This window comes from Choristoneura fumiferana, chromosome 25, assembly GCF_025370935.1.
Source record: "Choristoneura fumiferana chromosome 25, NRCan_CFum_1, whole genome shotgun sequence".
NCBI lineage: Eukaryota > Metazoa > Arthropoda > Insecta > Lepidoptera > Tortricidae > Choristoneura > Choristoneura fumiferana.
Window position 1 is genome coordinate 13,033,261 of NC_133496.1, and position 25,634 is coordinate 13,058,894.

General features: G+C 38.3%; 1 protein-coding gene across 1 annotated transcript in view; it reads right to left on the minus strand.

Moving 5' to 3' along the window:
- Positions 1-25,634, minus strand: part of LOC141442404 (octopamine receptor beta-1R-like) — a 71,972-nt gene that overhangs the window by 20,161 nt on the left and 26,177 nt on the right. The window contains exons 2-3 of the mRNA XM_074107380.1: positions 9,554-9,767; positions 8,345-9,234 (exon numbers count right to left, since the gene is read on the minus strand). Coding sequence (XP_073963481.1) covers positions 8,345-9,182 — 838 coding nt within the window. The 5' untranslated portion in view covers positions 9,183-9,234; positions 9,554-9,767. The remainder of the gene's footprint in view (positions 1-8,344; positions 9,235-9,553; positions 9,768-25,634) is intronic.

Genomic DNA, 25,634 nt, shown 5'->3' on the forward strand with positions numbered 1-25,634 from the left:
AGATGGGTTATTAATACTCTTCAAACGTTCTGGCGAGCAAAAATAACGCTTCCGGTCTCTAGTGCACTAGAAATGGCCTCTTGGAAAATAGAAGAAACCCAAGAGGGTAAAGGTCTCGTGTAAAGCCTCGCCCTTTGAGACCAAGGAGAAAGATCTTAAAGAAGTTAAGAAGGAGAACAGGCGGGTAGCAGCAGTAACCCTGTCCCATATTCGCCTTTAGTCCTATACCTCTCAGTGGGGAATAAGGAAAGCCAATCCTGCTTTACGACCTTAGTTTTCCCCTCTAGTGCCATCATCTAAATACCAAATATTAAGAGGTGATTTTCGAGACGACAGTGCTTCGTGAATAGCAAGACTGAAGGTAAGCGGTCCAAGCTGATCTCCCTGCTGCGCAGGCCACCCCACTGCGAAGAATTTGAGAATCGCCGTAGACAAGGTAAGAAGGAGAATGATAGACCTGGTGTAAAAAGGTACAGGGTGGAATGTATTTTTCCACTTCGCCTAACAGAACATCCTCTCGCCAGTATTGGACGCGTTCTTGAGATCCTACTTCAAGACGACACAGTCTGGATTTCCGGGTTCCGTGACGAAAGTGCGTGTTGTGGATCGTGACCTCACACCCTCAGTGTTCCAAAACCCAGCTGAAAATGAGCTGGTCGAATTCGTCTAAGCCCACGGCTGACCCATTATGGAATGACCTAGTGCTCGCACCAACATCCTCCAAGTTTACCGCAAGGCTTGAATGGACCGATCCGGCTCCCGAGGGAAATTTAACGTGTGGGACGCGGAGGATGCTTCGTACGCAAGAACACAAGCGTCTCAAGACCCGGAGGTGCTACCGAGTCATCTGATATTAGCACGCGAACGGCCCCCACACCCGGCCTCATATACTTGGACGTTTGGACTCTATAGTCTTAAGGACAGAATGCGACCTGGAGGAAGCCTGCCCGTCACTACTAAATTCAACCAAGTCCATGTTCAAGTTTGGTCTCAGTTTGCGGCGTGTGGAGAATGTGGGCTTGCCAGTCTTCCTCGCATCAGCACATGGAGTTATTATAGTGGCCTTGTCTCTAAAATTAAAAATTCTCATGAAACCCCATCGGGTTACCATTCCGTTTGTGCATGGTGCACTGGCGAGGTGGACGGCTTCGACACCTAATAGCGTCGCTGCCTCGGGCTCCGCTGATATAACGAGTTGGGATGACGTGGGGGCTAGAGACGCTCTGGCACTTGGGTGGGTGTGCCACTAGGGTGGATTTAGCCAGGCTGAAGTCGGTATCAAAAATCAAAGCGGGAGCGTGTTATGGGCTTTGCTTGCTCCTTATTTGGAAATACTTCTGGACAACGACTCATTGTGGTGGCAGTAGCTCTCGCCTGGGCTGCGATGTTTGTGTGCCTCATAAATGCATCTGCGGCTCCATGGTGGAAGCAAATGGCCATCAGGGCTTAAGATGATCGGTATAACAAATAACACATAATTTCACAATATTATGCTATAAGTATTTAGTAGTATAATGTGTAGATATAATTTAGTTTTCTTTATGAAATCGTTGGAGTTGCAATTCTAACCTAACCTAGTTTTCAGGCAGTTTCGTTTCTTGATAGGGTCGCAATTCTAACCAAACCTACTTTTTTGGCATAACACATTATTATTATATATAGTATTACGTATTCCAGATTATACAATAATTCATTATACCCACTGAAAGTTATATCGACCAATAATATATCTAAAGTTGTTATACCTAGCCACCGGTACGCACCCTGGCCATTTCACGCGTTGAGTTCTTGTCGGTGTTCAGGAAAATTTCCGCGCCACTACGCTCTCTTTGACATGCTGAAGAGGGCTTTAATATCCGCCAACATCCTCTGCGTTCTGGAGCCTCCGGTCCTCTGTCGAACCGACAGCAAAAGGCCAGATGGCTTAACTTTAGTGCCATGGCAGAACGGGAAGTGTTTGCTGTCGACGTTACGTGCGTCAGTACTTTCGCCGCCTCGCACCTCAGCTGAACAGTCCGCGGCAATCCGCGGTGGATTTTGCGGTCAAAAAACGGGAGAATTATTCGGCACTGAGTAACTATTATTTTTGTTCTTTGCGTTTGAGGCTATTGTTTACATTCGGGAAGTGGGACGTCGAATTACGGAATGGGGGTCTCACGCTCACGCTCGCGCGGATTCGTACCCTGGTGCAAAGATTGTCTATCGCCATTCAACGTGGTAATGCGGCCAGTTTGATGGCTACCTTTGCGCCAGTGACAACTCGAGGGGGCCTTCTGGACTAAACTTAAGCTATTTATGTAACATTAATAAAAACAAATTAAAACTTCTTACTCTACATTTCAAATACTTAGGGCCGAACATCATCTTTATTCGATGCAAACAGAACCGTAGCGATCAAATTATAATTACAAAATTTTGAAATAGATTTACTATTGAGGTTGCCTGGTAGAGATCCCTTAAAGGGATAAGTCCGCCTTTGTACAAGTATCTCAAAGTGGGTCAATTGTGTTGTGTTTCTTTTCTTTTGTACAATTAAGAGTTTACATACATACATACTATTTTCTTTTATCCTTTGGCAACATAAAAAGAACTTTAAGTTTTAAGGAGTAATAATCATTATAATTATAAATAAAGTTATAAATCTTAAGAAAATATGATGTTTCTAATACAAACATCGAATTGCAATGATATTTTACTACGTGTACATACTAAAAACTTTTTTAATACACGATAAAGGTCAAGAGTAATGACTAATTTCACCAAATCTATAATATTTCGTGAAGTGTTTTTGCTAATCCTATTTGAATGTATGCTTTTGTATATGTTAAAATGGCTAAAATGCCAAACGTATGTTTTAGTTTTTAAGAACAAATAGCTAAATTCTTATAAATTAATTCTTATCAATACAACCAAATGACTAAAGGTGTATAAAACTTCAACTCGGGGAGGGCATAATTACTAAAGTGACAAAGGTATTTTCTTTTTTTTTGCACAAAAATACTAAACGTCCAACATTTGCAAACTAGATAAATGGCAAAAGACTGAACGACAAGTAAATTGAAAAATGGCAAAAAGGTAACAGTACTAAAATGAAAATAATGAAAGTGATGCTGCATTAAGTAATTTGCTTCCCAAATTTAAGCGTTTTTTGAAAGACTAAAGCGCCAAAAAAAAGTTAAATTTGCTCCAATCACTTTGAAACCTAGACAGTTTGATGCAGAAAAATTCTGCCTGTCTGTCTGTCTGTCTGTCCGTCCGCGGCTTTAGCTCAAACTATCAATGCTAGAAAGCTGTAATTTTGCAAGCGACGATATGTATATTATGCCGACATAATAATACAATAACAAAGTAAAATAAAAATTTTTTAGTCCCTTACGTAAAGTGGGGGTGATTCTTTTTTCTCATCCAACCCTATAGTGTGGGGTAACGTTAGATATGTCTTTTAAAACCATTAGGGGTTTGCTAAGACGATTTTTCGATTCAGCGATTTGTCTCCGAAATATTCAACTTTAAAGTGCAAATTTTAATTAAAATCGAGCGCCCCCCCCCTCTAAAATCTAAACCGGTGGGTGGAAAAATTTGAACAAATTCAGGATGGTAGTAAGTATATCAAACTTTTCAAGGAAAATTATAACGGTTAAGTTTCCTTGAGAATTATTAGTAGTTTAAGAGTAAATAGCAGCCTAAGGTATAAAATATACCTTAACTATGGAAGATTCCGTATAAAATACAAAATTCTTAGAAAAACTTTGGCAGTCCGACCAGGATCGTCTCCACAGGACGAAACTCTTCAATGGTTAATGGCATCGACCTGAAATTTGGTATGCAAATGTAGTTTGGGTGACAATAGAAGTAGGTACAGTATAGAAAAAAAAGGTTGTATTAAAAATGAAATTCTTATCAAAAACTTATTATCATATTATTACAACTTTAGATTTAGAAAAACCATGTTAAGCTTACACGACAGAGCATTAAATTAGATTGATAATTTTATAGTATTCTAAATGGCATCGTCTGACCGAAAATATTATTTTTCCTTGAAAACTTTTATAATAACTGTCAAATCCAGCAGCGAGTGTTTATTCCCTGCGCGATAAAATAATTTCGTGAAATATTTGTGACAGCTCCAAAAAGAAGGCAGCAAGAAGCAAGTTTATTAGTAAAAAAACTGTGATACAACAAAAGATGATGCTATTTTTTTATTCTTTCCATCTAATGTATTTTTATGTGTATCGAATATGTGTAAATAAATATCTCTCTCTCTCTCTCTCTCTCTCTCTATATATTTGTGTCCTTTTGCTGAGAATGGATCCCAAAATGAGAAGGTTTGAGTTTCTAGTTTTCACGCAAGACAAATTTGGATTGGGATTTTCACGTACCATTTTCACGTACAAATGTTTAAAAAATCAATGCATGAGTAAAAAAAAATCTCCTACGAACAAGAGTGAACAAAACAAAAGTCCGCCTTTGTACAAGTATCTCAAAGTTTGTCATTTGTGTTTTTTTTTTTTTCTTTTGTACAATAAAGAGTTTACATTATATTACATTAAAACTCATTAGAACTTAGTCTCATCATCCGTTCTAAAAGACATTCGCAATATTACGAAATGAATTCCCAAGCAAAGAACCTGGGGTCGTCAACATTTTCCAATAAAACGGAATTAATGCTCTTAAAATAGCTTAGGACTGTAATGTAACTCTACAGCTGCCACAGACAGACCGACTAATCCATTATTCAGATACCATCATTTTGACAGTTCACCGGCTGACGGAACCCCTCGTTTGGCAGCGAACTTTAACAAAATTGCGCTTAACTTTAAGTTGGCAAACTGACGGGAGATTCCCAGCGTCTGTGATGATGCTGTGATTTTAAATAACGTGTAGGTATATTTTTTGTTCAAAAATATTTTATGCGAGCGGCTGATATCGTTTTTTTTTTTAATTTTAGTATCTGGACTGCGGAAATAATGGTAATCCTCACTGGTTTTTATTTCATAGATTTTAGTAAATTACGGCGAAATGTAATTATTTTTTAAGCGCAATATCTGTAGTAATCCACTTTTTGAACAATTAACATAGATTTTTTAGATTGAACTGTAGCGATTTGAATGTCTGTCTCGAAACCTGCTAATTTTATTTTAAATATTAATTAAAAGAAAAAGTTTATAATGAAAAGAAATATTTTCTACAAACTTGGTAACGAGGCTTCCCGTGATTAACGTATAAAAAGAATCACACAAAAGCTTTAACATTATAATCACTCCCAGATCTTTGCCAACCCAATTAAGACAGTTTTCCTTTATCCCCAGCGAAAATTTATTCCATACACCCAAACAGAATCCTATTTAAATGTGTGCACACTGAGAAAACTTTCAGGTATATTTAAATTTATAATATAGGGGACCTTTACCGCAGACAAGTACGTTTTGAGCCGGCCGGCAAACCGCATGAAGATGATACGACATTTTATTTATTTAAGCGGTTTCGGGTGATGTGGTGACGACTATATTTTCAATCATTCATTATGAGTTTTGTATGAAAAATGTATAGGGTCACTGTCGTTTATTACAATACAGAGGATGAGGCCTATTTCAAAAGAATTTATTATTTCTGGTATTACAAATGACAATTTAAATTGTACGAAAGCTTAGTCAGAAAAAGTTCATTATTCCTGGAATTTTATTGTTATGAAGATATCTGAATGGAAGTTATTAAATATACAATAACTAAATTAGTTTCGTTCTTATTTTGTCAGAGATACTTTTTATGTTAAAATAAAGTGTGATAGTTAGAATTTTGATTTCAAGCAATAGGGAACGTCTGAAAAATATAGAAACGATTGAAACTTTTTTTATTGATAGGAATAACCTTTCTAATTAACAGAAAAAATAAAATATTTTTAAGTAGCATCCATTAATTTAAAAAAGTTAAAGAGTTTTCTTTACCGCCAAATTACGACGGTCCTTATTAATGCTTGTGACTGTAATTGTATTTCGTAATTAATGAATTAATTTATTAGATTTGAAATTTCAGGTGAAGGAAACTAGCAATTTGCTTAATATTTCAGTGGTGTATGTGAAGTTCCTAATCACACTCGGCCCGCGTAGGAACTACATGCCTGAGGGGATAAATACTGCGAAATTCGAAAATCGAAGTCGAGATCGCTGATCCTAATATTATTTATTACGAGAGTGAGAGGGATAATACGATACGAACTTCGATTTTTGAATTTCGTAGTAGCCTTTCTGTGCCCAACTGCGGGATGCAAATGTGGAAGTTGGCTAAAGATGTTTCAAATAAATAGGTAGTTCATCATAAGAGAGAAAAAATCTTCATAAACGTACGTAAAAGAACTTGAAATTTAATAGTGTTTATAGATATAAACACTATTATTCTGAGAAGAAAAAAGAATTAGTTTCGTAATCATCATGTCAGCCGAAAGACGTCCACTGCTGCACTTCACTCAGACTGGTCTTGTGCTTTCCGCATCCACCGCGATCCCGTGATCTTAACCAGTCGTCGCTCCATCTTGTTGGAGACCTACCGACACTCCGGAGACGGGGAGACGAGTTTCGTAATAAAGAATTAAATGAACGTATAAAAGTATACTTCATTGAATTCGCATTAAATATGCAGTTAATTTTTGAAATACAGACGAACAATCCCTTACCGCAGTTAATCAACTTAGTAAGCACATTCAACAAAATGGCCGAAATAACTCAGCCCGAGTTCTTTATCTCGAATAATTACTATTAAAACTGTACTGAAAAGCTTGAGATAACACCGAAATCGTCACCGACTTGCAATAAAAAGTTACTAGTTAATACAGATTTCAGTCGATTATGTATAATGAAGAACTCAATGATAAGGAGAGATGTAACAGTTATTATTATGTTATCTTCCTCTAACTTAAGTAATATTATAAAATTGGAATGTGACTTTGTTCTTTTGGTACGAGTAGGTACGCCTTCACGCTTAAAGTACTCAATTGATAAAAATAAAAGAATAAAGATAAAATTTGTAAGGAGGCAGTCTTACACATTGCAAAGGACATAGCATAGTTTTTATCCCCTATATTGCATAGTACCCGAGGGATAGCAATAAACAAATTCTACGTAGACGAAATCACGGGCATATTTTAAAATGAAGTGGTGGTAGATTTCTTGAGACTCGTAAGATTAAGGCTTAAATTAAATAAAGATATTTTGACTTTAACGAATATGATTTGATATCAAAATGTTTTCAGGATTAAAATGAACAGAGAAACTGATTCGGTTTCGAAGCTGATCCCAGATTTATTTCGGAAAAATTCAAAGCTGTACTGCGGGACGTAGGTAACGTTGCAAATAACAGTTACTATTATTATGATTCTCATTTATAAATGGTTTGGTGGTAGAAAAAGAACGAAAGTTAACTTTCTGCTTCTGTAAAATAAAACGTAAAATACTTTTAAGAGACCTTCAGTAAGGGCCCCAAGGGCGTGAGAGATAGCATAAAATATATAACATTGTGTAAAAGTAAGAGGAAAGATGTTAACAAAGAAGCTATCAAGATGTCCGCTTTTAATTCAGAACACCTCATATTTCCACAGATATGATAAAAACAATAACAACGCTTTAGTCCCAGTTAAAACAAAGCTCTAGTCAAACGAATAATAAACAAAATCGATCAACTTCCAATTTTGTGACCTTTCCATTCAAGAGAATCAATAGAAGTAATTGGTTATTATCTACATACGATTATATCAAGTCGGTACTACAGGTAAAAATACACAGAAAAGGTCAAAGGCAATAACAGTATTACTCATCCCTGAAATGATAGCTATCAATGACAAAAGCAATTTGAAACAAGAAATAATGATGTTTGAATGGTGATGACACTGAAATATTAGTACAATTGAATTTTAGGCTATCATTCATAATAGCGGGTTGCTTATATTAACTTGTATTTGGGAATAAACAAATCAAGATAAGAGCGATGAGATTGAAGATTAGTAGGATGGAAAATAAGAGCAGTATTTAGATACTTGTATACCTATAGATGACTGGATAGTCAAGTATTTAGTGACTCTGAGACGTCCGCGGATCGAATCTCGGCAAGGGCAGACGCTGTGTATGAATAAACACAAATGTTTGTACCTGAGTTATATCTGTGGTTAATCTACACTCAATATTATGTGTACGAAATATTTGTAGTCTTATTAAATAATTTATGTCGCCTAGATCCAGCATAAACACGAACTTTACCAGCATGAGACGTGAAAAAATATTTCGTTAAAATAAACTTGATATTGATTAATTAAGTTCTTAGCTAATTTCAATTAATAGCTAATAAATTAATTTACCTTGTGAATTCAGTTCTGTAGCAGCTTTTGCCAGATCCTTAGTTGCTACAGCAGACGAGCAACTTGGCCTCCATCCACTTGGAGGCTGTCCACAGGACGACCTCTTATTAGAACCCCCAGAACAGTATCCAGAACTTGCTGTATCGCAGCTTACATTCACTGACTTCCGAGGACTGGCTTCTTTGCTTGTACACACGTCACCAACCGACATGACCACTTCTCCAAATTCTGTCTCTTCTGGACACTCAGTAAATGTACTATAGTTAGGACTGATGTCAGACGGTCGTCTGTCAGGATGCAAATAGTGTGAATGGTGAGCAGAATGCGAAGTGTGTCTTAAATGCACTGAATTAAGAAGGATATTTGATGATGTCCGCGTCAATGCCTCTCTCTGTCTTATAGCTTCTCTAAATATTCGACAGTACATCGAGATCATCACTAAACTTGGTATCCAGAAAGACACGCTAGACGAAACTATCGCGTAGACCATATTAGCTTTAAATATGCATACATCTGGATTAGCTTTGCGGTATTGCCGATGCTGTTCCGTGGTATACCATCCCATGAAAATGGGAACGAAACTGATGAAAGCTGGCCAAAGCCAGACGTTGGCAAGCATGAAGCAGACTGTTCTGTGCGTCATAGTGACGGGGTATTCTAAAGGTCTGACGATAGCGTAGTATCTGTCCACTGATATGCAGCACAAGTGTAATATGGAAGCGCTTGAAAAGTAAACGTCGAGAGAGTTAAATATATCACAGACGAGAGGACCGAAGAGCCAGGCGTCGGTCAATTCGGCGCTGGCGTTGAATGTCATCGCGCATAATGCCACGAGCATGTCGGCGACGGCGAGACTGACGACGTAGTAGTTTGTGAGGACGCGAAGTTTCCTGGAGAAGAAAAATAAAAAGCATTAGCAAATTTTACTTTACGAAAGCTAAGAGAATTGTAAAGACTACAATGTAGGTAGGTAGGATATAAGACTGATTACAAAAAGAGAGTAGAATGAAAAGAGAGTTTAGCCACAATGTGATCCTTACCTCCTTTGTGGGGAGAATGCCGAGCTAAGAACTATCGGCTTTTAAAAGTGAAAAGTTGTTCTAAGGGGCATTTTTTCACCAGTAGACATCTTCGCGTGGGTAGAAATCGAAAAGGTGGACTCATGACTTGATAAATGTACGTCTTCTGGTTGATGATGATAGGATTTACCTGTGCCTGTGGACTGATATGATGACCAGCGCGTTCCCAAACAGCGCGCCGAGTATGATCGTCGTGAACACCAGCGCTTTGAGTATGAGTATGAGCGTGAGGTGCCAGTGGTGGTCGGGCGCGGCGGGCGGCGCCAGCGTCGAGTGCAGCTCGTGCAGCAGCGCTGGCGCCGTGCCGCGCCCGCGCAGCTCTACCTCGCCGCGGAAGACGCCATCTGCAACGAGGAAGGGAGTAAGACTCGGTACCATATTTTTATTTTTCATTCTTTCGCCCCAACAAATTTTTTTCCGAACCGGTGGTAGAATTTTTGAGATTCATAGCGGAATGAGAATATTTTATTTATTAAAATTTGCCACAGCAAAAAGTACTTTCAACAAAAAGAAAGATATTTTGACTTTGATTTTGGCATCAGATGACCCCATGCTCGTTTGCCTCCCTCTTTATAATAAAATAATAAATAAAAAATCTGCCATTCTACCGCGAATTAGTCAAGCCAAACATATTGCACACACATACACACACAAACACACACATGTTTGGCAAGCATTGAAAAACTCACACAGAAAATTGTTGCAAATGCAAACAGAAGCTATTCCTGTCTTATTCTATCATAATATGAATGCGTCCCCTGTTGCCGTATGAAATTAAAAATCAATTCATTGGCCTAAACTACTACTTACTTTACTTTGGTTACTTTATACTATTCGATGTTATTTTTATTCTTTCCATCTAAAGTATTTTTATGTGTATCGAATATGTGTAAATAAATGTTTCTCTCTCTCTCTCTCTCTCTCTCTCTCTCTCTCTCTCTAAAGTGTAGTATCTATCGTGCAACAGTTGTAAGAGTTTATTTCACAGTTCCCCATTGCATTTCTTCAACATTCCACTGAAATGTAATTCCACTAACAACCTCGTTTTTAATCAAAATATCGGGTCCGTTCATATTTCACCAGGGAAAGTTCGGCGATTGTAATTAATTTCATCCTGGGTTGACACAAAACATTAATTACTGAAAAGTTATTCCCAAAAAGGCTATTTTCTGAACAAAAGGCGGACAAGCGCATCGGCGTTTGCCATTGTTGTGGCAACCCTAGCTTTAGCCTTTAGTTATTTGAGTTAATAAGTTGTTTTACGTATGATTATGTATTATAATCATCTTAAAGCCGTGGTGGCCTAGTGGTTTGACCTATCGCCTCCCTAGCAGAGGGTCGTGGGTCAAACCCCGGCTCGCACCTCTGAGTTTTTCGAAATTCATGTGCGGAATTACATTTGAAATTTACCACGAGCTTTGCGGTGAAGGAAAAAATCGTGAGGAAAACCTGCACAAACCTGCGAAGCAATTCAATGGTGTGTGTGAAGTTCCCAATCCGCACTGGGCCCGCGTGGGAACTATAGCCCAAGCCCTCTTGTTCTGAGAGGAGGCCTGTGCCCAGCAGTGGGACGTATATAGGCTGGGATGATGATCATCTTATGTGCTTCGCGTTATGTTAAGTTGTTTTGAATTGCGTAGTGTTGCGTTGCGCTATATTGAGTTCTTGAGTTTTACTGTAGCAGTTTTTCATACCACGTGATTTTTGTACAGAATTTTTTAAAAAATCTGCAGAGATTTTCAGCAAATCTCGCAAATTATAAATAAGCTAGTAAGTAGCTTGACTATCTGATGAAAATACCGTGGTTACCTCATGGTTTGACCTATCATCAAGCAGAATGTCGTGAGTTCAAACCCGGCTCGCACTTTAGTTTTTCAAAATTCACGTGTGAAATTAAGTACATTACAAACAACGAGTTTTACGGTGAAATAAAAAATTCTGAGTAAACCTGCATAAACCATCAAAGTAAATAAATGGCGTCTATGAAGTTCCCAATCCACACGGGCTTTAGTGAGAACTACGACCCAAGCCCTCTTATTCTGAGAGGAAGCTTGTCCCTGCATTTGACATTGAGACGTATAATATAGGCTGTGACTGATGCACTCTATTATACTCGTACATTAAAATAAAAGACCTAGAGTTTCATAAAACAATGGCATCAACAGCTAAGGCAGCGCGGCAGCTGTTAAGAGCTCGTTTTCTCAAAATTAGTCCCTAAATTGATTGCACTAATAAATAATTTGGCGTGAACTGAACAGACGCGGCTAATCATTCACAAAATTCAACTGGGAAAAGTAAAAAGTTACGCAATAATGAAAGAGAACGATCATTAATTTTAATGAAAATTTGACTAATCAGTGATTAACCTCGGGCCGATTAAATTTCTAGTTTCACTACCGGGTGTGGCAAACAATTAAAACATAGATCGTACTCGTCAAACTGAACAACATTAGTTCAGCGACTTTTAAAAAAAATGGAGTTATTAGATTTTCCCTTTTTCATACAAATTAAATACTGTTATCAATATCAAGAAGTAAAGCGCGACCATACCTTGTAGTTAACACCAACTATGAGATGGCCCTCGTCCGTTCATCACTGGAATTCGCGTCAGCATACTTGCTTTAGGACATTGTCTTCAATCAACTTTGAAATCTATAACAAACCTGGAAACTTCAATATATGACGCTCGAGTAAATTTAGCATCGTGGAATGTATATTTGAATACAATCATCAAGCATTGCTTTACATTACGCTGAACTAATGTATAGTTTGGCGAGGACGTATGTTTTAATTATTTGCTCGTATTACAGGCTACACCCGGTAAAGTTACTTATTAAGTGTATAGTTAGAGAATTCGTTGGTTTCGATATGTTAAGACATCAATTGTCATGGCGTCCCGTACTGTGAGACGAGCTGTCGGTAGGCCTCCAACGAGACGGAGCGACGACCTGGTTAAGATCGCGGGATCGCGTTGGATGCGGAAAGCACAAGACCGGTCAGAGGGAGAGTTGGGGGAGGCCTATATCCAGCAGTGGACGTCTTTCGGCTGACATGATGATCGCTGACAATCGTCATTGTGTCGGTGTCGCATGATTTTAAATTGAAAGGCGAACAGACAGTATTTTCAAAACAAGATAATAACGAAGGCGGTTAATTAACATTGTTTAACCATTTGTTCATTCCGTTTGAGTTAAGTATTTACCCGCAACGCGTCAGATTCCCACTTCATCGCAATATTAGTTTAGGACTAAGCTTTGTAAGATATCCCCTGAGAGCTTTCTAAAGTAAATGTGAACGAAGTGCTTTAAGTTTCACTTACAGGTACTTTGAGAAAAGCGTAACGAGGTTTGGAAAGGTACTCCTAAGGATTGTAAAGTATAGCTTCTTAACTATTACTCATCATCGTCCCAGCCTTTCACGTCCCACTGCTGGGCACAGGTTAGCTATTACTCGACATAACTTTATAAGCAAATATTCCAACTCTTTACTCTTACTCTTGTTTTTATTAGGATTAATACCTGCTTTGTACCAAACTCGTAGGTATTATCAATTAAATAAATAAAATAAATATTTCGTAATCTCTCAACATAAAATTAATTTTTCAATGTCATTGAAAAAAACAAATGCAAATGTTTTGCAAGTGCGAAAAGTTATTTATTATCTTTATAGAACCTTGCTAAATGTTTTGAACATGAAACTACAACTCACTCATATTAAATGATGTCGTAACGGATAACTCACGTCTTAAATCGAGTTTAGCTCGACATGTTTAGGTCTAATACGTAAATGAGTGATGTGGGGCTAAACTTCATTTAAGACGTGAGTTATCCGTTATGATATCACTTGCTAAATGTTGTCTGGAAAGGATTGTTTTAAAACAAAGAGAGAGAGAGAGAGAGAGAGAGAGAGAGAGAAAGATTTACACAACAAAAACTCGTGAGTAAGAAATAATAATTTAAAAAAACATCGAATAGTATAGTAGTAGTAGTTGAAGCCCACTCAGCATAATGTCGCGGCAAGCCGCAACGCTGTTGTTCAGTGGGACCCATTGTAAGATTCCCTTTGTAAAATTTCCCCAATATCATTTTTCTGTACGTGAAACATGTGTCTTGGAAAGATAAATAGTCAAAGTGAGAAATAAATACATACTTAAGTATAGCTAACATCTTAACAAGCGTTTTTTCTCGCTGATGGAAGCCATTTTGATTGCGTTTTCGGCACCGAATCGTAAATCGAGGTTATTACACGGTTGCGGACGTCGGATAGTAATTTAGTAGAGATTTATCGCCTCCTTGTTTACGAGGATTCCTAGGGTTCCGCATACGAAGTGACAAAGTGAACTCTATTACTAATCATCCAGTGTCCGTCTGCCTGTCAAAGGCCTATATCTCAAGAAAAGTGAACTACATAGACAGCAAAAATTTATAAATAATGTGTATTTCTATTTCCGCTACAATAACAACTAACAAAAATTAAATTAAAAACATAACCGCCCTTGGGACAGTCCGATAAAAATGAACAGGCCTTATACTATGAAGTGCATAATTCGAACTTCGTATTTTGCCGTCCCTCTGACGCTATATTATTTAATACGAGAGTGAAAGTGACGAAACGATACGATTTTCGAATTTCGTAGTAGCTCCCTAGGATCGCGGTCAGCGGTCGCCAGCCTCTGTCAGTCATCATCATGATCATCATCTCAAGCCTCTCTCAACCGATTTGGTGTAGGCCTCCTTCAGCTTTCTCCACGTCGGTCGTTCTATTGTGAGCCGTCTGCATCCAGTTACTGCCCGCAACTCTCCCGATATGATCCCTACCAGTATCCTCTGTCAGTCATCATCATCATCATCATCCCAGCCTATATACGTCCCACTGCTGGGCACAGGCCTCCTCTCAGAACAAGAGGGCTTGGGTCATAGTTCCCACGCGGGCCCAGTGCGGATTGGGAACTTCGCACGCACCATTGAATCGCTTCGCAGGTTTGTGCAGGTTTCCTCACGATGTTTTCCTTCACCGCAAAGCTCGTGGTGAATTTCAAATGTAATTCCGCACATGAATTTCGAAAAACTCAGAGGTGCGAGCCGGGATTCGAACCCACGACCCTCTGCTTGAGAGGCGATAGGTCAAACCACTAGGCCACCACGGCTTCCTCTGTCAGTGCTTCATATTAATTCATACTAAGCAGTGAGTTGCGCGACTTGTTGGCGTTCGTGTGCCGCCAAGGTGACATTTCAAAAGTTTGTTATTAGTCTATCAGCAGCTGTTCTTTTTACTTCATCAAAAGTCAATGGTACGGAACCCTTAGTTGAATCCTGGCTCGCGCTTGACCGATTTTTACTGTTCCTTATCAGTTTTCGGAGTATGAAATTATTTTGAAACAAAAAAACCTTGCTTTATCATAATAAGGACAGAGTTGGTTTTGGTTGGCGTGATGAATGTTGGTGGATTTGTTTTTATTGCTTGGAAATGGCGATAGAAATGGTGGTTATAAATCTCGTAATGTGTTTTGTTACTTTTGATCCTTATCTAAAGAGCGTGTATTTTTATACATACACAAAAGGTTAGACGTATAGTCAAACTCGTTACCTAGACGTTTCGACCACATTACAGTGCACGGTCACGAGTAGACTATGGTTTTAGCGTGATAAGTCCCGTTTGTGGTATTTTGAGTGAAAATCACGGAGTTTAAAATGATATAGCTTACATGTTAGTTTTAGTGCTGTACTTAAACATTTCGTAAGACAACCCAAAGAGTAAAAGAATCATCATCACCGTTAGTGTACAAGTACAATCTTTGCCACAGTTTTATTATTTTATTACCCGACTGCGAAGAAGGAGGGTTATGTGTTTGGCGCGTATGTAGGTATGTATGTATGTGACTGAACCGATTTTGATATACGTCATTGCATTCGTCTTGATGACGCGAGTGACACTAGGTACATGAAATTCTTGAAAAATCAAAATGGCGGATTTTTGGCGCCAAATTGTAAGTATTCAAAAAATTTTTTTATTAAACCTATCGAGTGGTGTATCAAATGAAAGCTTATAATTAGCCCATTCTAAATATATATAGTTTATAATCGTTTTTTATACCATTTTCACAGAAAAGTGGGAAAAAAAATAATAAATTAAAAAAACAAAAACCCCGACTTCCTTTTAAAAAATACTAAAAAGAAGAAAACAAGTCTAGTGGACTAGAACTTTGTTAAGTAGCTAACTCAACAACCCATTTAAATAGTGACGCTCAAAAATTCTTACCTAATGGGTCCCGTCTGTTGAACTTTAAGTTAGCTACTTAACAAAGTTCTAGCCCACTAGACTTGTTTTCTTCTTTTTAGTATTTATTAAGGCAGTCTGGTTTTTTGATTTTTTAATTTATTATTTTATTTTATTCCCAAATCAAGTTGTTTCAGCGCCACGCTACAGACAAGTATAGATTGCAGACCTATTGATATTAATTCAAAGTCAAAGTCAAAATATCTTTATTAAATTTAAGCTATAATAAGCACTTATGAATGTCAAAAAAATCTACCACCGGCACTCGTATCACGAACTACCACGCACTATTAGTGATCAAGTGCGGGTAGTTCGAAGAACTCGCGCTGCTAGGCAGACTCGACACCCCACACTTCAGTCTACTCGTGACCACGGCAACTGTAACGTTGCCGAAACGTCGAGGTAAATATTACTTGTGTAATAATAGCGTGATAAGTCCCGTTTGTGGTATTTTGACTATGAGTGAGAATCACGAAAGTTTAAAACGTTAGACCTTATCTCAGTTTCCGAACCTTAATACAGCCAACTGAAACTCCAAATTGGACTATAACTGTTTCCCAAATAAAGAACACGCTAAATGAACTGCAAGTTTAAAAACCTAATCCCACCAAAAACTTGCATGTAAAGTCGATTGCCAAGACTCAAAAGTTTGTAACGCCTTCTCTGTGAAAAAGTTATAACTCATGAACTGTGAAAAATTATGATTTAGCTAATTCATAAAACTAATTACATAACATAGCAGGTATTAAAGATTTGTGTTGTAATTCTTACAGCCGCGAAGCAGTGGAGTCATATTCTTTGATCCTACATCTGGAGTTTGTAGAGTTAGGACTTGTAGAGGAGGTTTGATATAAGAGTAACTAAACGCCTTTTAACTTAAGTAATTGAAAATGTACGAAATTCACTGCAATGCAAAAATAGCTATATTTTTCATTACAAACACTACAATGTAGAAACTTTCTTTGCTACCTTCAGCGTACTAGTCGACTTGCATTTGGGCATTTTTTATCATCTTAGCGAGGCACTGCCGTGCCCCTAGATTTTCCAGCCCTGGCAGAGGCTGGGAATTCCTTATCGATCCCCCGGTGAAGGTCAAATCTGACCCTCATTTGGCATACAGAGTATTTTGGAAACGCGCCAGGAGCGCAGAGAGGGGAACCTTTTGACTTTAAGAATAAAGCGAGTGTGTTTTACCCCGAACCCGAACGCAGGAAGAGAGGTGTTATAAGTTGATGTCTTTGTGTCTGCCTGTAGTACCCGGCCGATGTTAATGCGGTTTTTAAACGAAACCCAGTTTAATCGAGATGGTTCTTAGCTAAGTTTAATTAAAATCTATGTCGTGCTCTGAAACATTAGGTTCCTTTGTCCCTTTTTACGAGAAGAAGATGGGAAGATGGGTCCATTCTAAAACCAGAGGCGGCTCGGGGCTCATTGGTCTTGATGTAATAATTACAAACAGTGACAGTTAGAATACAAGTAATAAATAAACAGCCGTGGTGGGCTAGTAGTTTGGCCTATGGCCTCTCAAGTAGAGGATCGTGGGTTCTAATCCGAATTAGTACCCTCTGATTTTTTCGAAATTCATCACATTTGAAATTTACCACGACATTTACGGTGAAGGAAAGCATCGTGCGTGAGGAACGAGTGTAAAGTTCCCAATCTACACTGAGCCGCCGTGGGGACTACGGTCCTCTCATTGTGCTCAGCAGTGATAGGATACGTCCCACCCGTATACATTATACTACTAGAGTCTTCGACCAGTGTGCGTTGCCAGTGATGACTTATGGCGCTGAGACGTGTTCCTTGACTGTTGGCCTTTTAGAGAGGCTCAGAGTCACGCAGCGAGCTATGGAGACAGCTATGCTTGGACTTTCTTAGCGCGGTAGAATCCGGAATACGAAAATTCGTTGAAGAACTAAAGTCATAGCAATAGTCATAGCTGGAAAAATATGCAAGTTGAAGTGGCAATGGGCGGGCCACATCGCTCGAAGAACAGATAACCGTTGGGGGAGAAAAGTCCTCAAGTGGCGACCATGAACTGGAAGACGAAGCGTTGGCAGGCCTTCCACCAGGACTGACAACATCGTGAGAGTTGCGGGAAACCGGTGGCTGCAAGTGGCGAGTTGTCGTTCATTGTGGCGTTTTAAGGGGGAGGCCTTTGTCCAGCAGTGGACGTCTTCCGGCTGATGATGTATACATATACGTAGGCGTATACGTAGGCTCGGATGATGATTAAATAAACGTATGTTTTTATCCCTAGTGCAAAGGCTGCTCTCAGGTACAGCCGGGAGTAAATTTTATGCGCCACGTGAGGTTTTGGTAATACTCGCCGACGGGAGCGGAATGACTTATTACTTTGTTAGTCGTGGTAGCACTAAGAGAACACAAATAACAAAGAATTGTTGGTTTAGTTGGGGTTTTTGGAGTACTATTAAGTCGGGATATTTTGACCTTTGGCTGCTAACTTGAGGGAGAAAAGTATTCAATAGTCGACTGGGTTCAAGCTTTACGTGGTGAAATTTTTTTTATCATAACAATTATAATAAATGTATTTATCAAGGCATTTTTTAAACCCATACAATTAAAAGGTAAAATTAAAAAAAATATATATAATCACAATCAATACATAATTATTATCATTTCATTTCATAACATTACATTAAATTATAATCCTGAGTTAAATTAATATATAATTTAAACATGTCACTAAATCACTATACGCGCAGGATCGAAATTTCATTGCCAAAGTGGCATGCCGCACTCATCATCTTTACATTACAATAGTATTTACAGACTCGTTCATTCTCGCAATAAAAGAACAGTATCTTTTTCTTTTATGTATGGGCTGTTCCTCTGTGTGAGATTTGCCGAAAGGTAGATGACTTGTCCCACTTGTTGTTGAAATGTGCTCGGAACTCAGACTTAAGGAGAAGGGTACTTAGGGGTTTGGGCCCCATGCACAATGGCCAGGTCAATTGTTGGCTCTCAGAGCCAACATCTGGCAAAGCCATTTGCATTTACCAATTTTTTAATATGTCCCTTGCGTAGGAAACATGAGCAAGCACCCATGAGGCTGACATGATCACCTGGAGTGTTCAAAGCCTTAAAAAAAAAAGAAAAAAAAATGTATGGGCTGTTGAATTTGATGAAATTTTACATTAATTTTATACGTCCTGTAGTTCTACTAGATAACCTGAAAACTGTTAATCTTCTTCCATGTCAACAAAAACGTTGCCAGGCCTCCCACTAGGTGGACTGATGACATCGCAAGTGACTAGTTGTTGTTCATTGGGAGGTCCTAAGGGGGAGGCGTTTGTTCAACAGTTTTTTGCTTAGAATTGCAAATTACTTAAAAGTTTGTACATATAAAACAAGAAAATCGCGGTTCAGCAGCATCTTTTTAACCTTTACAATCTTGCATCTTTCATACATAAACTCATTTAAAATTTTGCGCTATGAAAACTTACTGACATTTCTTTTCATATTTGCTAATTTTTATTCCATTAATAAGGCAGAGAAACTCCACAGGAAATTGGAAGTACACTACGACTAAAAGCCAACGTATACATCCCAATTAGGCTGCAAAATTGCAGAAATTCACTAAACTTTTCATGACAAGCAAAATATTGAGATGGTGTTTTGTTAATAGTGGAATTGCATCCCCAAAATTTTTGATGAAAGCTAAGTAGATAGCTGGAAGTTTGAAATAACACAATGCTACTTTGTATTCCGAAATTCCCGCGGGATAGTCAGCAAATCCTAATATTTCAATTGCTAGGATTGAAAGTATTATTATGAGATTCGGTGCTAGTTTTTTATGCAATGGTAGTAAAAATCACGATGTAAATTTTACGAATCCCGCGAGATTTTTTGCGGAATCCTGGAGTTTTAATTCAAAAGTAATGGTTTACGCGTGCGCAGCTGCAAGTAAAGGCTAGTATTAAATAATATAAGGTCGTCTATTGGATTTCCTAAACTACTTCTCAGTAGCCCATTACTGATGCAAATTTATTCATCGCCACTTGTCTTTTCCCAAGATACTTAAAGTTAGTTTATAGTTCCGGTCTTGAGGTCGGTAATGTTGGTATCGATTTGTCGAGGCCGTTGCAGTTTAAAGGGCGCTTGGGGGGATACTGACCACTCACACTCGGGAGCGCCAAAGTTCGCATACTCTTCGCTAGTCATACTGTAACTTTTGTCCGAATCATCGTTTGTCATATTTTTTTTCACACTGAAACTTTAAATTTTTTTGAAAATTTTAAATGGTCATCCTATAGAAAACTATAGTTAGGTTTAATTTATAACAATTCTGAACAATCATTGGATTCAGAGATTAAAAAACCGTCCAAGAGCGTGTCGGACACGCCTGAAATAGGAATTCGTAGCCATTACGAAAAAAATAAGTATTAATATGTTTCTACTAAGGTTTTCGTAATTTATACGGAATCTTCCATAGTTTAGGTATATTTTATACCTTAGGCTGCTATTTAAGAGTAAAACTACTAATAATTCTCAAGCAAACTTAGCCATTATAGTTTTCTTTGAAAGTTTGATATACTACCATTCCGAATTTTTTCAAATTTTTCCACCTACCGGTTTAGATTTTAGAGGGGGGGGGGACGCTCGATTTTAATGAAAATTTGCACTTTAAAGTTGAATATTTCGCAAAAAAATCAATGAATCGAAAAAACGTCGTAGCAAACCCCTAATGGTTTTAAAATACCCATCCAACGATACCCCACACTATAATAGGGTTGGATGAGTCGGCATAGTTTACATATATATCCGTTCAAAATTACAGCTTTCTAGCATTGAAAGTAGTAACAACCCACACGTAGACTCACAAGCTTTCACATTCATAATATTAGTAGGTAGAAAGATGTGCTTAATTTTTATTTAAAGCGAAAAACGTTGTTATGGATCCTCTCGTCCTGATTGGTTGGGGCATAAAAGATTCCATTTACAGTCAATCTCCATGATAAAGGCATTGATTATAACTCCGTTTCGCTCATTTCAGTCCGCATTTATTAGTTAGAGGGGTTTTATTGATTCCAAGTTTAGTTTAACGAGATCGTCTTTGAAATAGGAAAGGTTTTTTTGGTTGTTTGAAATTTGGTACGAATATGTTAAGGGGCTCCTAGGCGGGCCATATTTTCACTGCAATATGTGGCCGGCAACTATTGGTGTCCCTGTCTAACATGTGAGTAAGAGAGGGACACCAATAGTTGCCGGCCACAAATTGCAGTGAAAATATGGCCCGTCTACGAACCGCTTTATTTAGATGACAAAAGTACATTCAACAAAAAGTACAGGCAGCAGAAAAAGATGTATTTGTTTTTAAAGTAAAGTCTTCCTATGTCTATTCGTATACAGTCCTGGCCACTTGGTTCTGGAACTCCCTGTCGATAGATTTAAGGCGCGCAATAATGCCTATATCAGCCGACATCAGCGGATAGTTGTATTATTTTTTTTCCTGTCAAAATCAAGATTAGTCAAAATAAAGGTAGGCACAGCGGTTTTTCCATAAAGAAGCAGAAACAGACAGAGACAGAAATACTTCCGCATTTATAATATTACTAATGGTTTTAAGGCTCCATGTTAATCCCCTAACCAACAAATTAAGGCTCAAGCCTCGGCCCCTGCCCGCAATGATTAACTACGTTATTCAAACTTAAGCTGAAATGTAATATTTGATTATGAACGTATAATGAAGCCATTTAATTTAAAATTGTTTGGAAAGCGACTAAAATATCAATCGTAATAAAATTATGAAGTTCAGAAAGAGTTTTTTTTAACAGATACTCATTTAACTTTAGGAATTTGGGATGTAATTATAACGTTTTATTTAACTTGTCGTGTTGGTATTCGGGTCGGATCTTGTAAGTTAAATTTAATACACTTCCAGTGGTCAGATTCACCTTTAACTTGCTCTGTAATGATGTTAATTTCACGAAAATTAATGTACAGTAGAATCATTATGATTGGTTTTTTGGAGTCTTTTTGTATTTTTTATTTCAACTCCAAATTTGTTACTTTTACGGGTATCCCGTGAAACCATATCGAAAATACAACCTGAGACATGGATGCACCAAAAAACCAGAAAAAGAGACCAGCGCTGGGAATCGAACCCAGGTCCTCAGCAATCCGTGCTGCGTGCTATAACCCCTACACCACCGCTGGACAGGAATCTAGACAAGAATTTTTCCTATGCATACATATCTCAGGTTGCTTATTTCTACTACGCTACTTATGCAGCAGCACTAGCGACATCTATGTTCCGCTCTCATCGAGAGACGTCACACTCTTTCGGAACCAACCGCTCACCCAGACAAGGGATGTCGCTACTAAGCAATCAAATTATGATTGGTTTTAAATAGGACGTCCACTGTTGGACCTAGGCCTCTCCTCCCCCATAGACCTCCAGTTGCTTCGGTTGGCAGCGGCCTGCATCCTCCGTGAACCCGCGGCTTTAACCAGGTCATCCGTCAGTCTCGTTGGGGTCCTACGCTGCGCTTGCCGATCCGCGGTCTCCATTCGAGAACTGTTCGCCCTCTAGTAACGAATCATAAATAAAAACCATTCATAGAAATCCGAAACCGAAACGTCACTCGCCGTAAATAAATCCAATTTACACTAACGGCCCATATCACCCTGGGCGCCCTCACAAATTGTTACCAATCAAGGTCGCTGGCCAAGGGCGGCGATGGCGTGTAGCGGCAACTTTAACCTTGCTTGTTCAACGGGAACTACGAGCTAAGGTTAAGCAGGCTGACTTTGACTTGTTAATCATCATCATCAATCATCATCGGCGGCTGCTCTACGGTAAAAGAAAGTAACTGCAGTTTAGTAAGTTTTACAGGAGAACGAAAAAACTGAAAATACTTAATTTAAAACGTTCTATTTACTGTTCCACCATTTTTTGAAATGTAGTAATGTGTCAAATAATTTGCTCTACTTATTGTTTAACTATTTTATGAAAAATTGTTTTTAGTTCTCTTTTAAATGCCAAAAATGGTTTTCCGTAGTAAATTAATTATTTTTAAATAAATGTGCCAAGTCAAAAACAAAGTAAATACTTTTACTTTATCTTATAAATGCTAATAAGCATATTGCTCACACAAGTTTAAATTTAAATAATGAAGTAATAGTACATACCTTGTTTTTACAAGTGTTAGGGAGAAATTTAAAGATAAAAAATTCTTTCTAGACTGTATAATCATTTACTTTTTGATATCGCTTAGTAAATAACAAGGTTAATAGGCAAACATAGGGCTGGGGGGGTATTTGAATTGTCATTTGGGGGACCCGGGGGATTGCTTAGTGTGATAAGATATTAAATTATATTATAGGTACCAATATACAATATACATTTTAAATGAAGCAGTTTAAAAATTTAGAAAAAAAGTAAATGATGATTAAAATCAACGATTATTAAAATAAAATTGTAATAAGAAAGTAACTGTAATGAATTTTTTTTAGTACTTTTTTTTCCCCGTAGCATTTAGTAACTTGGTTTTTGCTTAGATAAATTGGTAATTTTGACGCTTTTTTACAATACAAAAATGAAGTAATGCCATTTACTTTTGTTTTAACTAAATCAGAGTCTCAATAAAAAACGATTTACCAAACAAAAAACAAATTGGATCAAATTAAAACTTAAAAACAAAGTAAACGACATGCAATTACTTCATATATGCTTTGTAATTGCGTTTTACTTTATTTTTCCGTAGATATTTTGAGTCAGTGCCTGCAGTTACTTTGTTTGGTGAAAATTTGTCTCTAAAACTAAGGCTCTTTTGGTGATTCCAAGAATGTAGCAACATCCGTTATCATCTAAAAGTGCCAAAAATACAAAAACACCGGTTTTGACAAAAATGTTAGTTACTTTCTTTTTCCGTAGGGCAGCCTTGGCTTATATATAGCTCCTGGCCGGTTTTCGGCTGCAGCGACTACTAAATAACCTAACCAACAAAAAGTAAAACCCACAACTTTGTGACTTCAAAGTTCAATATCTCAAAAAAGGCTAATCTGATTTTGATGAAACATGTCTAAGAACCATCGCTAGAAAACCTGATTTCAATTTAAAGAAGCCGCATTCAAATCGGTCCACCCCTTGAGCTACGGTGCCACGACAGACACACAGACCCACATAGCGGTCAAACTTATAACACCCCTCTTTTTGCGTCAGGGGTTAAAAAATACTATTGGACGAGAGGGTTAAGGTTGTTCGTCCCTTCATGTGCTTTTAAATGACTGCAATTAGCCAATTTTATTCGGCAAATATTAACGTAACATTGCAACAGGGCTCCTCTTAGAATCCCACACGTGCCCAATGCGGAATGGGAACCTAACACACAGCACTGACAATTTATTGACGCTGTGTGCAAAAGTCTTCACGATTTTTTGAAACTTCTTACATAAATTCGGATAACTCAAAGATGCGGGACTACTAACCAAATCGTATTAATATTATAAAATAAAAAAAAAACTTACCGACTACAGAAAAAAAACCTTAAAACTTATTTTTATGTGTTTTATGTACAACAAAGAGTAATTAGGTATACGATACAATACAAAATTACTAAAAAAAGCTTGTTGAGTATAAAATACAACTGAATTGATAACCTCCTCCTTTTTTTGAAGTCGGTTAAAAATTGCATAGTTTCCGAGCGATAGATAAACGAATTCTTTGCAGACGGAGTCGCCGGCAACAGCCAGTACTTTAAATCACATAAAAAAACAAAGCGAAAGATGAAACATGGGCAGGCCTCCTATTAGGTGGACTGACGACATCACGAGAGTTGCGGGATCCGGTGGATGCGAGTGGCGAGTTGTCGTTCATTGTGGCGTTCTAAGGGGGAGGCCTTTGTTCAGCAGTGGACGGCTTCTGGCTGATGATGAACAAAAAATTCACCTGTAACAACCTACATCAAACATCTTTGATACCTTTCATGTCAACGAAAAAATTCTAAGATATATTGTTGATTCTATTGAAAGGTAACCTGAACTGTTTATTCAGATAACAAAACATGAATACGCAGAGATTAGACAAAACACGTCAACAAAAACAAAGATAAAACAAAGATTTGGGATGGTTCGCTTTCAGGATAGAGTTTTGCGAAACCCAATACGCTCTTTTGTTGAGTCGGGACTACTTTGTCATGAAAGGTAAACTCTGTCAGAAAATACGTAGGTACAGTAATTATGTTAAAGCTGAAAATACACCGGAAGACGAAGCGTTGGCAGGCCTCTTACCAGGTGGACTGATTACATCGTGAGAGTTGCGGGAAACCGCTGGATGCAAGTGGCGAGTTGTCGTTCATTGTGGCGTTCTATGGGGGAGGCCTTTGTTCAGCAGTGGACGTCTTCCGGCTGCTGATGATGATGATGAAAGTACATAATACTTAATCTGACTGTTTATGAAAGATGGTCAAAAAGCATGAGGCTAATGTAAAGCAATCACCGACGCCCATAGAACACCGGCCCTTTGATATATGACAGGCTCGTTATTTAAAGATCCCTAAGTTGTACACCGCTCTGGGAATGCGGTCCCAGGAAGCTGGTTTTTTTTATTTATTTTCTATTCGACTGGATGGCAAACGAGCAAGTAGGTCTCCTGATGGTAAGAGATCACCACCGCCCATAAACATCTGCAACACCAGGGGTATTTCAGATGCGTTGCCAACCTAGAGGCCTAAGATGGGATATCTCAAGTGCCAGTATTTCACCGGCTGTCTTACTCTCCACGCCGAAACGCAACAGTGCAAGCACTGCTGCTTCACGGCAGGATTAGCGAGCAAGATAGTGGTAGCAATCCAGGCGGACCTTGCACAAGGTCCTACCACCTGCCTGGTGCCATAGTTTAGTCGTGCGTGGCAAATAGTTTTGCTTAAAGCGGCCGGTGCTAGACTACCATCCATCAAGGTGGTGAGGAT